General features: G+C 44.0%; 1 protein-coding gene across 7 annotated transcripts in view; it reads left to right on the top strand.

Annotated features, from left to right (window-relative positions):
• Positions 1–15548, top strand: part of ARAP3 (ArfGAP with RhoGAP domain, ankyrin repeat and PH domain 3) — a 293655-nt gene that overhangs the window by 133073 nt on the left and 145034 nt on the right. For all 7 annotated transcript variants that reach the window (XM_033926806.1, XM_033926807.1, XM_033926811.1 and 4 more), the window contains 3 exons: positions 161–343; positions 6231–6405; positions 14098–14229. In XM_033926806.1, the coding sequence (XP_033782697.1) occupies positions 161–343; positions 6231–6405; positions 14098–14229 (490 nt within the window). The remainder of the gene's footprint in view (positions 1–160; positions 344–6230; positions 6406–14097; positions 14230–15548) is intronic.

Raw genomic sequence — 15548 nt, 5'->3', positions numbered from 1 at the left:
TAGTCTAGCCAACTTGCTAGGCAGACTAGATGGACCCTTCTGGACCTTATCTGCCATCTGTTACTATGTTACTGTTCTTTTTTTTTTTTTTACGAAATATGTAAGCCTTTTTTTAATCTGCCTGTTGACTTTGTCATTCTGATTTTTTTTTTTTTACTAGCTGTTTATTGTCTTGGGAAATGAGAAAGCCAACCGGTTCTGGGCAGCTCGGCTCCCGTCATACGAGATGCTGCATCCCAGTGCCGCTACGGAGCACAGACGGGACTTTATCATCCACAAATATCGTGAGGGAAAATACAGAAGACCGCACCCCAGCTTCGGTACACAAGAGGAGATACTTCGGGTAATAAACCAGCATCTCGGACCCTGAGTAACGGCGTATTTATTGAGAGGCACATACACGTGAAGATTCACATACAAAATCCACACATATGTATGTAAATACAGTTATCTCCCAAATTCTATAAATGGCGCTCAAAACTGTGTATGCAGATTTGGACGTATGCCCAATATGTGTTCCTAATTTGAATTATGAACCAATTAGGACCAATAATTGGGTGGTAACAATCAATTCTTAATGCTAATTGGCAACATTTGAATTTACAAAAGAACCAAAGGTCCAACTTCGTCTGCAGTGAAAAAACAGACCAGAGAAAACAAACCAAAACTGCAGACTTGTACACGGTGCAGGCAAATTTTATTTTGACAAATAAATCTTAACTAAAAACCTTTTACCAGACAGGGGACCCAACACGGTCCGTGTTTCGGACAACCTTCATCAGGGGTCCTAATAGGTACAAATACAATATTAAAACAACCATATAAAAATTAAGATAATAAAAGTGCTATATATGATGAATATTGTATGTTTTGATGATCCTACTTATATTTAAGATAGGTGTTTGGGAAAAAGAATTATAGATGTGTGGAAAGAAAAAATGGGTAAAGAAAGAAAGGAAGAGAGAAAATTCATGCATAGTAAAAATGTATACATAAATATAAAAATATTTGAATTTAATATGCATAAACATGTTGAATGTGAAAAGCAAATGAATATAGAGTGAGACCATTCATTTGCTTTTCACATTCAACATGTTTATGCATATTAAATTCAAATATTTTTATATTTATGTATACATTTTTACTATGCATGAATTTTCTCTCTTCCTTTCTTTCTTTACCCATTTTTTCTTTCCACACATCTATAATTCTTTTTCCCAAACACCTATCTTAAATATAAGTAGGATCATCAAAACATACAATATTCATCATATATAGCACTTTTATTATCTTAATTTTTATATGGTTGTTTTAATATTGTATTTGTACCTATTAGGACCCCTGATGAAGGTTGTCCGAAACACGGACCGTGTTGGGTCCCCTGTCTGGTAAAAGGTTTTTAGTTAAGATTTATTTGTCAAAATAAAATTTGCCTGCACCGTGTACAAGTCTGCAGTTTTGGTTTGTTTTCTCTAACATTTGAATTTACGCACATATCTTGCCAGGTGTTATGCTTTAATGATGTGCAGGTAAATTTTTCAGAGTACCACTGAAAAGGGAGCATTGCCATGGGAGAGGCACGCAGTGGCATACTAAGGGTGAGCAGCGCCTGGGGCTGTGGTGCCACTCCCCCGCCCTCTTTCCCACCCCCCACCTGCTGCGCGCGTGCGCCCCCTTCCCTTTCCCCGTACCTTTTTAACTTCTCCAGCATGCCCACGTCAGCGTCGGCTCGCCCTTTGATGTCACTTCCTAGGTGCGGGTCCCGAAAGTGACGTCGGAGAGAATGCCGATGCAGGCAGCAACATCACGCCGGGGAAGTAAAAAAAGAACAGAAGGCAAGGGGCGCACGCGCGTGCAGCAAGGACAGGAGCGGGGGACAGAGAGGAGGAGGGGTGCCGTGCCCTTAAGAAAACAGCACCCGGGGCAGACAGACCCCTCCCTCCCTTACGCGCCACTGAGGTCATGGTCGGGCATTCACTCAAGATGCTCATCTTATTATAGAATATGGGAGATCTGTGCCTAATTTAGACATGAGGATTTACACTAGGTTTCAGTGGGTGTTTTTTGGGCAAGAATCCTGGAGCTAAGCACTATTCTATAAACAGCACCCAACTTGGCGCACCATTTATAGAACAGCACACAATGCGCATGTATTTCAGTGCCCAAATGTAGGCACCATTTTCTGAATCTTGTCTTATGGACCTACAAGTACATTCACTCTGCATCTCTTCAATATCTCTCCTCTAAGGGGCGTAGCAAGGAGGGGGGAGGTTTCCGGGGAGGTGGTGCTCCCCTCCCTTCTCTCCATCCACATGCGCCCTCCTCTCCGCCTCCCCACTCCTTCCTCGCCAAGCCCCCCGCTTCGTCTGTGTCCCACACCACACTCGCACCCTCCCTTCCCACCACCATACTTCTATAAATCTTCACCAGCGCGAGCAGCTTCTCCGACTGCTGCTCGTGCTGGGATTGGTTTTCCCTCTGACATCACTTCCTGATCACGTGACCCAGAAGTGATTTCAGAGGGAGCCAGGCCAGTGTGAGCAGCAGGTTAGAGTGGTTGCTCATGTTGGTGAAAATTTTAAAGAGCTACGGAGGTGGGAAAGAGAGAGTGCGAGCATGGAATGGGGGGGCAGAGAAGTGCCAGTGCCTCTACCAAGACAGCACCTGGGGCAGCCTGCCACCCCCTTACTATGCCACTGTCTCCTCTCTTATCCCTCCCTCTACTCCTCCCCAAGAGTATACTTTGCGGACATTAACCACTGATTGCCGGCCCTGGACAAAACCCACCTGTTCAGGGCAGATCAAAGTAGATAGAATGGGGGAGAGCCTATCTGCCAGGATACGCGCCAGGAGCATGATATCTACATTCAATAGGGAAATAGAATGGTAAGAGACCAGGGCCTGTGGATCTTTACCCGGCTTAGGAATCAGGGAGTTCAGCACTATGTTGGAACCCTCCGGGAAACTCCCATCTTGGATTATCTGGTCAAAATGTGATAGGAGGGAGGGGGGGCACACAATTGGGGTAAGAGCATCTTATAAAATTCAGATGAGAATCCGTCCGGGCCAGGTGTCGTCACAGTCTTCAAAGATTTAATACATTTCTGCAGTTCTCTCGCCATCAAATGGCCATTTCTGTGAGTAATTAAGTGTTTTACTTGTGGTACGGCTATTATAAAGTTGTTTAACCTTTAAAATAGCTTTACCCCTTCATCTCAAACTATGCTCCTCTCTACTGCAATTTAAATCTGAACTCAAGACCTTTCTTTTTCCAAAACCTATGGTTAACACTTAGGGCTCCTTTTACTAAGCTGCACTAACGGTTTTAGCGCACGCCACAATGCCACGCACACTAGACGCTAACGCCTCCATTGAGCTGGCGTTAGTTTTTCCGCGTAGCGCGCACTAATCTGCAGTGCGCCCTAGAAACGCTACCGCAGCTTCGTAAAAGGAGCCCTTACTCTGTTATGGGTACGCTGGAAGTTAACCCGACTCTCTACTGCCCACCACCAAGTTTCAAGACTTAGCGCTTTCTAACGGCTAACGCGTGCATGCTAGTCTACGGATGCGTGAAGCGCGTGCTGATCGGTTAGCGCACCTTAGTAAAAGAGGGGGGTAAGTTTGCACCCCAATTTATAGAATAGTCACACTTGCGCTCGAATGGTGTTGCAAATTATGCAGGAAAGAATGAGGCTCCAAGCAAGAACCCGTTTAACTCAATCCAAATATCAGAAAAGGGGAGGGGGGAGATAAGAGAATATTATATTACATTACGGATTTCTATTCCGCCTATACCTTGCAGTTCAAGGTGGATTACAAAAGATTTGGCTGGACATTTTCCAGTGAAGATACACTTTTTTTTTTTTTTTAACAACAGAGGAGATATAGCTGGAAAGATTCCGAGGGGATTTACAAGTTGGATAGCAAATTGACAGTGCAGAACTGTGTGATATAAACAAATAGATTACATTTGGAGTAGGTAAGATTAGAATAAGAACATAAGAATTTGCCTCCACTGGGTCAGACCAGAGGTCCATCCTGCCCAGCGGTCCGCTCCCGCGGCGGCCCATCAGGTCCGCGACCCGTGAAGTGGTTCCTGACCACTTCTATAACCTACCTCAAGTTCTATCTGTACCCCTCTATCCCCTTTTTCAGGGATCTGTTTACGAGGTAGGTGATTTGGGGAGGATTTTATAGGGGAGAATTATCTGGAGGTAGGTGAAGAGGGGTTAAGATATTTGGATGAGTTTTTTGAAAAGCAGGGTTTTGATTTCTTTTCGGAATGTTTTTAGGTCGCCCGTTGTCATCAGCAGGTTGGAGATGGTATGGTTGAGTTTTGCTGCTTGTGTTGCCAGAAGGTTGTCAAACATCATTGTTGATTATTAAGTGATATATTTAAGGTTATTTGTATGGATATGTTATCACACTTATTAGAAGTTTAAAAATGAATAAAAAGAAAGAAAAGCACCATTTTGTGAAAAGTCTCTACAAATGAGATTGACACAACACAGCCAATTTTCGGCAGAACAGCCTCCATCAGGAGCCACAGGGTCATGGAAATTAAAAATGAAATATACAACTAAATGCTTTGTAAATGTGCATTTCCATGGTTTATGGTTTATTAGTCTTTATTATGCTGCTTTTAACAAACAGCAGGAAAGCGGTTTTTCGAACAATAAACCAGAAAATAAAAAGGAGCTACCAATTTATATATAGAAAAGCCATAAGATAAAATTAGGAGGCATAAGACAAGAAAAGGTTTAGAATGTAAATTTTAAAATTGATCAACCATCCTAATTCAGGATTGAAGCTCTAACCCAGAAGTGTCCAACCTTTGAAAATGTTTCTGGGGCCGCACAAATGCGCAAACGCTGCCGCAAGACAGAGGAGGGAGCCGGCGAGACGGTAAAACCCCAGGGGCCAGCAGAGGAAAATACTGCATTGCCCTCGACCGGGGCTGCACAAAATACTTCACGGGGCCGCAGGTTGGACACCCCTGCTCTAACACATATTGTCAAGGTACTGTCCTACAAAATTGAGGTGCTAGTCTCATGACGCATAACGAGCAAATGAATTGTACCAGTGGGCGGAGCAAGGGAGTGTCACTGGCGTCTTGCTTTGCTTTACAGTAAGACTTACACGGGGACACATTGGTCCTGTCCCTGCAGGATCTATCTCCTCCCCGTCCCGTCCCCATGAGCTCTGTTCCTGCCCCATCCCTGCAAGCTCTGTCCTCACCTGCACAAGCCTCAAACACTTATGATTTTATGGGGCAGGGACAGGACTCGTGGAGACGGGACGGAGATAGACCCCCGCTAGACTGAGACAAATTTTTCCCCTTGTCATTCTCTACCTTATAGAATATTGTCAGATGCATTAGAAGGCACACTTTGGTCTGCTATTGATCCGACATAAGTTTTGGTATGCCAAAATGGTTAATGGATTAGCCTCACCGTACCACCATTACAGAATCAGTGCTAAACACTTCTTTGTCATGCCCGTGTGTGTGCTATTCTAGAACTCATGTACTGTGGCGGAGGTATCCGCAGGGTAGACTTAAGACAGGAGAGAAAGTGACGTACATAGGCCCTGGATGTATGGATGTCTGCATTGATTGTAACCGCCTTAAATTTGTAGGTAATGCAGGATGGGCTTTGCAGCAGGTAATGCACAAAACAGCATTTTCACTCACTAAACTTTAGTAAATTGGGGCCAGAGTTTTAGATTTTCAAAACTGCGGGCATTGCTTTGGTTGAAAAGTCTGTCTGCAGAAAAAAAAAGGGCACCGATACGGTACCTTGCTGTGACCGCCAATAAACTCCAATTCAATATTGTCTGGGTCGCCTTTGGCTTTTGTCGAAAGTCCGTCATCTTGCCCCACTCTTCTGCTGCTTCCTGAGCCATCCTTGCCGTTTTCAGGGCTCGGGCCATAAAAATCTCTGTCCCGCACTGGCCCTATTTCCCAACTACTGTTGGGACCCACCATAGAGATCCGTCCAGCATTGTCCTTACGTTCCCACAACTGGGCTTGCCATTCTAGTTCTCTCCACCACATCCTGCTATATACTGAACTCGGACTGTAGAATTTTAAGGGGTTAATTTGGTTATCTGACCACAAATTCCACTCTTTGGCTTCCCAGAGTGCTTGGCCCAGGTGTACAGATGTTGTCCACATTCCCCAAGCGATGGCTGTTCAGCAGAACAATGGAAGCCTTGTTTCTTTCTTTCAGACACTCTGCGCTGCAGTAGCAGGTCCCAACCTGCTAAAAACTGTCATACAGTTCTTCTCTGATGCTGAATCTGTGAACGCAGCAGATATGGGTTATGCTGATGTGCCGAACTCTCCTACACAGGTTCTAGACCCTCAACGGACACTGGAAAGTAGTTCACACAGAACTTACAGTGGTAAGTAGACCTTGCAACTACTTACCATTTTTATAGCACTATGAGATTTATGCAGCACTGTCCACCCCTGTGTGCCCTTGATTCAATGCTGGACAGGTACTACTTACCATTTATATAGCAAATCTCTTTGCTTTCTGAATCTCTATTTTCAGGACACATTACTGCCGGTTGGCCAGTCCAGTTAGTTGCTGGCTTCTACTATGAAGTTGCTGGGTGTGATTTTGGATAGGGATCTATTAATGCAAGCTCGGGTTAGTTTTTTGTTGTTTTTTTTTTGTAAATCATTTTTATTAAAGTCAAACATTTTATTTACTCAGAAAGCTTTCTTTGTACAAGGGGGTGCTGAAAAGTTCTCAGCTCAACCAAGAAGAGAATGACATGGATATGGTTCAATCAATGATCAAAAACAATGTCAAAACATGATTTTGTTTCCACAAATTGGCACTTAGCGAAATAAAACAGCTATTTTCAGCTACAGTGGCAAAATAATGCTCAGAATTTAGGAAGTTGGTTGGTTGGACTGAGAACTTTTCGGCCCCTGCGCAGTGTGAAGACTTTCAGAGCTGAGATTGTGATGTCATAATGCCTCATTCCACCAATAAGAGCCAACCTCATCAGTGATGTCACAGTGGCTCAATTGTCCTATACTTGGCTCACTTTTATTACATACAAGGGAGTGCTGAAAAGTTCTCAGCCCAGCAAACAAACTTCCTGAATTCTGAGCGTTATTTTGACGCTGCAGCTGAAAAGAGGGTTATCTCATTCCGTTAAGTGCCAGTTTGCAGAAACAAAATTCTCTGTTTTGATATTGTTTCAGATCATTGAACCATATCCACATCATTCTCTTTTCGGTTGGGCTGAGAACTTACCAACACCCCATCGCAATGTGGAAGCTTCATTCTCTATGGAACCTCAGTTTAAATTATTGATCCAGGCTCTGGTTTTAAGCATATTGAGTTATTGCAACATCGTTTATTTGGGCTGTCCATAGCTGTTTTTGGAGCAACTTTAGACAGTCTAAAATACAGCCGTTCACTTGATATTTTCTTTGCATAAACAGGACCATATTTCTTATTATTATCTCAGGTTTCGTTGGTTTCCTGTGGTTATACATGTGCAGTTTAAATGTGTCTGTTTTCTTTATAAGTGTTGCAAGATTTGGTTCTATCTTATATGGTTGCTCGCTTTGTGTTTGTGGTTTCCGCTTGTTACTAGAAATGTCAGCTTCTTCGCCTTCCCATCATTTCAGGGCAAACACATGGATGGACTGCTTTCTTTCCAGGCAGCATGGTTGGGATCTGAGATTGCACTGATGTCATCTCAGTCCTTTACTTATGGGGGTTTTAGATGAATCCTAAAACCGTACCTGTTTTGTAAATGTTTGCTGTATAGTATGTATTACCGTATTTTCACTCATATACCGCGCACCCGTGTAAAACGCGCACACGGGTATAGCACGCGGGAAACTGTAATTTATGTAAATAAATTTTTATATACCGCGCACACCGCCCTGACTCTCCCGTCACCGCCCGCCCCCACTCTCCTCTGGCCACCCCGACTCTCCTTTCGCCCGCCCCGACTCTCCTCTCCCCCTTGAAGTCCTGTCCCCACCCTGAAAGCCTGATGCCCCCCCCCATGTCCGATTCACCCCCCCGCAGAACCGCTCGCACCCCCACCCCGAAGGACCGCTCGCACGCACTCCCACCCCCACCCTGAAGGACCGCTCGCACGCACTCCCACCCGCACCCCCACCCCGAAGGACCGCTCGCACGCACTCGCACCCGCACCCCCATCCCGAAGGACCGCTTGCAACCCCACAGCCTCCCGACCCCCCCCCCCCATCATGTAGAAGCTCCTACCGTTGTCCTGCTGCTTCCTCTTGGCAAGCCCGGCCCTTCTGTGAGCCCTGCGTCTGCGCTGCTTCCTCTTCTGGCGGTCCCGCCCTTTCTCTGACGTCAGAGAAAGGGCGGGACAACCGGAAGAGGAAGCAGCGCAGACGCAGGGCTCACAGAAGGGCCGGGACCGCCAAGAGGAAGCAGCAGGACAACGGTAGGAGCTTCTACATGATGGGGGGGGAGTCGGGAGGCTATGGGGGTGCGAGCGGTCCTTCTGGGTGGGGGTGCGAGCGGTCCTGCGGGGGGGTGAATCGGACGTCGGGGGGGGACCTATGTAAAAAAAAAGTTGTAAAGCGCGCTCACGCGTATAACGCGCAAGGTTATGCACGGTTTGTAAAAATCGTGTATAACGTGCGCGTTATATGCGTGAAAATACGGTATATGTTTCTGAATAATATGTAATATTCCTGGTTATGACCAGCTCTTATATGTGATCCACATCAAACTGTACATTTTTTTGCGGAATACAAATAATATTTTGTTATACGGTGTGCCCACAAAAACACCCCTTGATTTTAAATGGGTACAAGATGGAAGATGGAATATGTTTATAAATAAGATGACAGCAAATACAAATCCCAAAAAGCATGATCTTACACAATCGCTTGCACTTTCACCCTTATAAGCTGCAGTTGGTGCAGAAGTTACAACCTTCAGACAATGCAACGCGACAAAATGACCAGGTGTTCCTCAAGTGGCCCCAAAGATCTCCAGACATTACCGTTTGTGCCTTTTTCCTTTGGGGGTACATGAAAGACAGAGTATACGTACCTCCACTACCCGCCACTATGGATGATCTGCAGGAACGCATCACTGAAGCTATAAACGCGATCACGCCAGATATGCTTCGGAGAGTCTGGTCCGATCTCGATTATCGCATCAATGTCTGCTGAGTAACAGATGGGGGCGCACATCAAGTATATGTAATCAACAGATACCATATGAAACTTTATGAGTTGATGACACTGTAGCCTCAAAGGTGAAAGAATATTCCCATAAATTTTGGTTTTGTAACCATTTAAAATCAAGGAGTGTTTTTGTGGGCACCCTGTATTATGCTATACAGTACTTCCCCGATATTCACGGGGGTTCCATTCCAGGAACCCCTCCCCCCCCCCCCCCCCCCCGCGAATCTTGAAAAACCGCGAATACGGTTTTTCATGAGAGAGACTGGAGAGGGCAGCGGGAGAGGCAGGAGAGGGCAGCCGGAGTGCCAGCGAGTGAAGAAAATCACTCAATGTATGCTCCAACCGCCTCTTCCTGCACTAAAGTCGGGCCTCACCAATCAGGAGCTGCTTTGACACACAGCTCCTGATTGGTAAGGCCCGACTTTAGTGCAGGAAGAGGCGGTCGAAGCATACAGCGATTGATTTACTTTACTCACCAGTGCTCCAGTTGCTCTCTCCTGCCTCTCCAACTTCAAAGAAGGTTTGGATAGGTTCCTAGAGGACAAAGGGATTGAGGGGTACATATAAGAATAGACGTGGGTTATAGGGATAGGAGTACAAGTAGGTTATAGAAATAGTCATGGACCACTGTTCAGGCAATAGGCCTGATGGGCCGCCACGGGAGCGGACCACTGGACGAGATGGACCTCTGGTCTGCCTCAGCGGAGGCAACTTCTTATGTTCTTATGTTCTCCAACTGTCCTCTTCTGGTCGGCGGTTGCGGTCGGAAAATACTGCGAATGACTGGGACCGCGAACCGCCGACCACGAATGACCGGGGGAACACCACTCCATGCAGCTAACCTAGTGGTTCAGTTCTGCTGCAAATGAAAAGGGGTGGGCATATGAAACAAATAAATTGTTATGTATTATTTATTAAGTGTTATAATATTTGTTATAATATTTGGACTTATGCATATTGAGAGGGGGGGTTCTCTCTTTGATTTTAATGCATTCATCTCCTAAAGTTCATGAATCACGCACACTGAAATGATTTAGCACACATGACAAATATTCCAAATATTCCAAATAATATTTTGTTAGATTTTCGTGTCATTTTAGTTGGAGAAGAGTTAAAATGACAAATAATTTTGAAGTTTCTCCATCATTTTAAAACATCGGAGTGAAGATTTAGCCTGCTGGATAGAGCAGGAAGCTTAAAACCAGAGGAGCTGGAAGTTTTCTCCCACTGACTTTCTTTCTGTCCTTGGCGAGTCATTTCACCTTCTATTGTCTCGGGGAAAACTTAGAGCTAGGTTTGATAAAGCATGCGACCACATTTGCACCACCTATTAGTAACTATTCCCATTGCATAAAATGAGGCAGGTGATGAATAATACACATTAATGTGGGTTAGAACACAGTCGCTCCTTTTATTAAATCTGGCTCAAACGCTTTAAAATCTAAACAAAAAAAAGCCCAACTCAGAAATAAATATAAGGGGAGGTTATAACATAGAAAAACCTGCCTTATGCCTCTTCTATATGATATTAATTTTATTATACATGTTATTATATGTTTCTTTTTATATATTATATATTTTACACATTCAAAATGTGAAAGGTAAATCAATATTTAAGGGACCTAACTGGATAGCCACAGCAAAGTCCACCCAGGCAATTTCCTGCAATATGTACACCAATAATGGTATACAGCAGGTGTGCCTCTTCCATCATATACCTTCACAATATGTGTATAAATATATATAAACGTCCCAGTGAAGAGAATCAAAAAGAAGACAAAATAATCACTGAAAACAGATGTGCCCGATAATCTCATACAGCGTCTGAGCTCCATATAAAAATAAATCCAGGCGTGCTTATCTTAAAAGCGTGAGGACTGGTTGAGAAATAACTCCATTATCTGAGCTGTAACTCGCTTGGAGCCTGGATTCAGAAAATTGAGTAATTAAATCCAAAACCTACACCCCATTTTAATACATCCCTAAGAAGCAGCTGTCTTCATTAATTGGTATAGATTTAGATCGAGTTTGTCAGTCTTACAATAACATGAGATGAATTAAGTTTGTCTCTGTGCCTCTAGTCTAACCACTTGTATTACTTCATTCTAATGTTGTAGGTACCTGTGTGGAATGAGGTTTGAGAAAGTAAATATTTTTGATAAGGGTTTATTGAAACTCTTCATGGCGACACAGCTCCAGCAAAATGCTATTGTAGCTTCATTTTGGCTAAATCAGAATACTTTGTTTACTGACTCTGGTGTTTATGGAGATACTGGGGACAATATTCAGTAGGACAGGGACTGCATAAAGATAGCTTATCTGTCCATATCTGACCACTCAAAATGCTAGCATAATTTTATGACAAATAGGCACATACATAGAAACAAGGAAACAGAGAAAAATAAAGGCAGATAAAGACCATATGGCCTACCTACCATGTTTTCCCGAAAATAAGCCCTAGTCGCCGGCAGTGGAATGGCCAAGGCTGCAAAGGAGCCTGTCCAGCTTGCTGCCGACACTGCCGGTTTGTTATAAGGTATATTTCTTTCTGTCTCATTGTCGGAGGAAGAGATGGGTCGGGTGGGTTGCGGTGGCGAGGGGAGGATAGAAAGATGCTACATGGGGAATGGGAGGAAGGGAGGGATAGAAGCTTCAAGGGATGGGAGGGAGGGATACAAGCTGCAAGGGTTCTGCTGCACAAGGGATGGGATGGAGGGATAGAAAGATACTGCACAAGGGGATGGTTGAGAGGGGAGGAAAGATGCTACACATGTGGGGGAGAGAAAGGAAATAGGAAGAATTGGGGTGAAGGAGAGGAAGGGAGAGATGATCATTGTACACAAAAAAAAATAAGACATTCCCGAAAATAAGACCTAGTTTCTTTTTGGGGCCCAAAATTAATATAAGACAATGTCTTATTTGGGGGGGAAACACGTTAGTTTGCTCAACCATGCCATTCACTATCCCTTCCTCTCCCTTAGAGATCCAACGTACTTGTCCCAAGCTGTCTTGAATTCAGATACACTGTTCGTCTCCATCACCTCCACTGGGAGGCCTTTCTGAGCATTCACCGCCCTTTCCATGAAAAGGTATTTTCTGGGGTGACTTCTGAATCTATCCCAAGTATAAGAGTGTTTGGGGGAGGAGTTAGCAGAGCATGGGTGGAATTACAAAGTAGGCGGGTAGTTTAAACTGTGATTTTTTTTTTTTACTAAACTGAGGTAAGTAGCTAACGCAGGGTTTTAGCCTGGCTGACAAAAGCTGTCAACTGCACTAAAACAGGAGCCTTTGCATTAAACATGCTGCATAGCTGCCTAAACAGTGGAGTGTTTATTGTTTATTAAAAGCTTCTATACCGCTACTAATGACTGGGGAGTCAATTCGGAATGGTTTACATGAGCTTCTGTAAAGGTGTTACAATACAGAGTTAGTGTTTTCTGAGATGGTATTTATACCACAATCAATCATCCTACGTATATATACATATAATAAGAACATAAGAATAGCCTTACTGGGTCAGACCAATGGTCCATCAAGCCCAGTGGCCCGTTCTCGAAGTGGCCAATCCAGGTCACTAGTACCGTGTACTCTGTTTATACTAAATCCTATCTATTTGCACACATAATATCTGTATCATGTTCTATGTTGTGTTCCTAATGGGGACTAGCTAGCTATCTCCTCTATATTGCTTTATTAGTTAAAGTAATCTGTGAAGAGGATGGTCTTTGTCCCTTTCTTGAACTGTCCAGTGTCCTTTTCTAGTTTTATTTCCTTTGGAAGGAAGTTCCATCACCTTGGAGACATCGCCGAGAGCATTCTTGTCCTAACACTTTTGTATTTGATGTCTTTGAAGGAGGGTATTTCCAACAGGTATTCTTGGCTCGAGCGTAGGGCGCGTGCTTTTGTATGGTAACGTAGTCTGGCCTCTAGTTATTGCGATTCTGAGAGATGAATGGTTTTGTGCGTCAGCCTCAAGATCTTAAATTTCACCCTGCTTTCAATCGGGAGCCAGTGTAACTCTTTCAGTACCGGGGTGGCACTCATCTGCCTCGATTTTCCCAACAGAAATCTTGCCGCTGCGTTTTATACCATTTGAATCTGTCTCATCCTATACTTCAGAATGCCCAGCAGGACTGCATTGCAGTAGTCAAAGATTGAGAGTAACAGGGTTATTATTACGTTGAACTTTGCTTGATGGGTGAGGTAGGATTTATGTCCTCTAACCCAGCAGAGTTTGCCATAAGCATTCCTCACGATGAGTTTGATCTGTAATGTTATGTCTAGGTTTGGGTTCAGCCATATTCCTAGGTTCCTCACTCCTTCTATGGATGATTTTATGGTATTGCCGTTCAGAGTTAGTTGGTATCTCGGGTTATTTCCTCCCTATTTGTTAATTAGAAGTAGTTCTGTTTTATCTTTGTTTGCTATTAGTCCATTTGTTTGGTATGATGGTTCTGGGTGTGATGTGGGAGGTTGACGCATGGCTGGCTGTGACAGCTAGCACATGGGTTATTACCGTGCGCTAGCTGTTAGGATTACCAATAGCACAGCCAAACATAGCATCCCTAGCAGTTATGGAGGCCATTTTGGATCATGGTGCACTCCTGGGTGGCAGCAAAAAGGCTTAGATGCCATCTGGGGACCTCTACACTACCATGGAGATCCTCCAGTGGAGTTAGACTTTGGGGGCTTAGGACATTATGGATCTGTGAGGATCTGAAAGGCTACTGTGCCGAGTGGTAGGTAGATTGGAAGGGTAACAGTATGATCATTGATTTCTGTCCAAGGACTGTTCCACAGTTTCTCTTCTATCAATTGCTGGAGTAGACTGAGATAAAACTTCATGTACTAAAGGAAATATTCACAACATTTTTATCTGTGTTTTACAGAAAACCAAGCCTCTGACGATTCAGACCAGATTAGAGTATATGATGAAATAATGCAACCTGTGGTGATTTCTGGGTATCTCTACAAGACAGCAGCTATTACCAAGCTTGCAGCCATCAAGAAGACAAAAGATGGTACGTGTGGGCACAGAGGGGTGCATAGAGTAGAAAATGGTTAGGACCTCAGAGAGAATTTGGGAAAGGAGGCAGGCAGAAGCTGCAGGGTCAGAAAAAGTATCAAGTGACTAAGACAATCTGCTCGTTTTCAAAAGAGACAAACTGGTCTCAAAAGTGGCACAAAGCGGCAGATGGATGTTTTTTTATAAAAATGCCCCAGTCATGATTTTCAAAATTCAGATTTGAGAGAGGGAAAAATTGGGATTTTTTTAAAATCTGAACCTGTTTAAGTCATGACTAAGTCACAAAATGTGCCCTAACTGTCCAATTGACCATTGGATGGATTAAAGCATGACCCTCCTTAATCCCTCAGTGGTAACTGACCCTTCCCACCCCCCAAAAAAGAAATGACAGCAACATATTAGGTACTGTGACAGCTTCAGATATCATGGCCATTCCTATTAGAGCAGGTATGTTAAAGGTCAGTTCAGTAGACTGTAAAGAAAGGGATCTATGTGCATATACCACTCTAACTAGTACACTTGTGGTGGAAATTACGAGACTTCCAAAACCCAGAGGCATGGTTCAAGTGTGTCAGAAATGTAGGCCTTGAAAACCCTGGCCTACATTTCCAGTGCCTACCTTTGCCAGAGGCATGATTCTCTAAACCATTGGTTCCTAACCCTGTCTTGGAAGATCACCGTTTTTGGAATAGCCCTAATGAATATGTATGAGAGAGATTTGCATATAATGGAAGTGACAGGCATGCAAATCTTCTCCATACATATTCATTAGGGCTATCCAAAAAACCTGACTGGCCTGGTGGTCCTCCAGGACAAGGTTGGGAACCACTGCTCTAAATCAGGGCTGTCCAAGTCCAGTCCTCGAGATCTACTGGCAGGCCAGGTTTTCAGGATATCCACAATGAATATGCATGAGAGAGATTTGCCTGCACTGCCTTCTTGGTATGCAAATCTCTCTCATGCATATTCATTGTGGATATCCTGAAAACCTGGCCTGCCAGTAGATCTCGAGGACCGGAATTGGGCAGCCCTGCTCTAAATGATGTCATCATATGACATAACCCAAAGGTTCTGAACTAGTATAGTACAGGGGTAGGCAATTCCGGTCCTCGGGAGCCAGAGCCAGATCAGGTTTTTAGGATATCCACAATAAATATGCATGAGATAGATTTGCATCTCAAGGAGGCAGTGCATGCAAATCCATCTCATACATATTCATTGTGGATATCCTGAAAACCTGACCTGGCTCCGGCTCTTGAGGACCGGAATTGCCTACCCCTGGTATAATAGAACTAGAAGAAAGAAAATTATTAG

Source organism: Geotrypetes seraphini, chromosome 18 (genome assembly GCF_902459505.1).
Source record: "Geotrypetes seraphini chromosome 18, aGeoSer1.1, whole genome shotgun sequence".
Classification (NCBI taxonomy): domain Eukaryota; kingdom Metazoa; phylum Chordata; class Amphibia; order Gymnophiona; family Dermophiidae; genus Geotrypetes; species Geotrypetes seraphini.
This window is presented reverse-complemented; position numbering and strand designations above follow the sequence as displayed.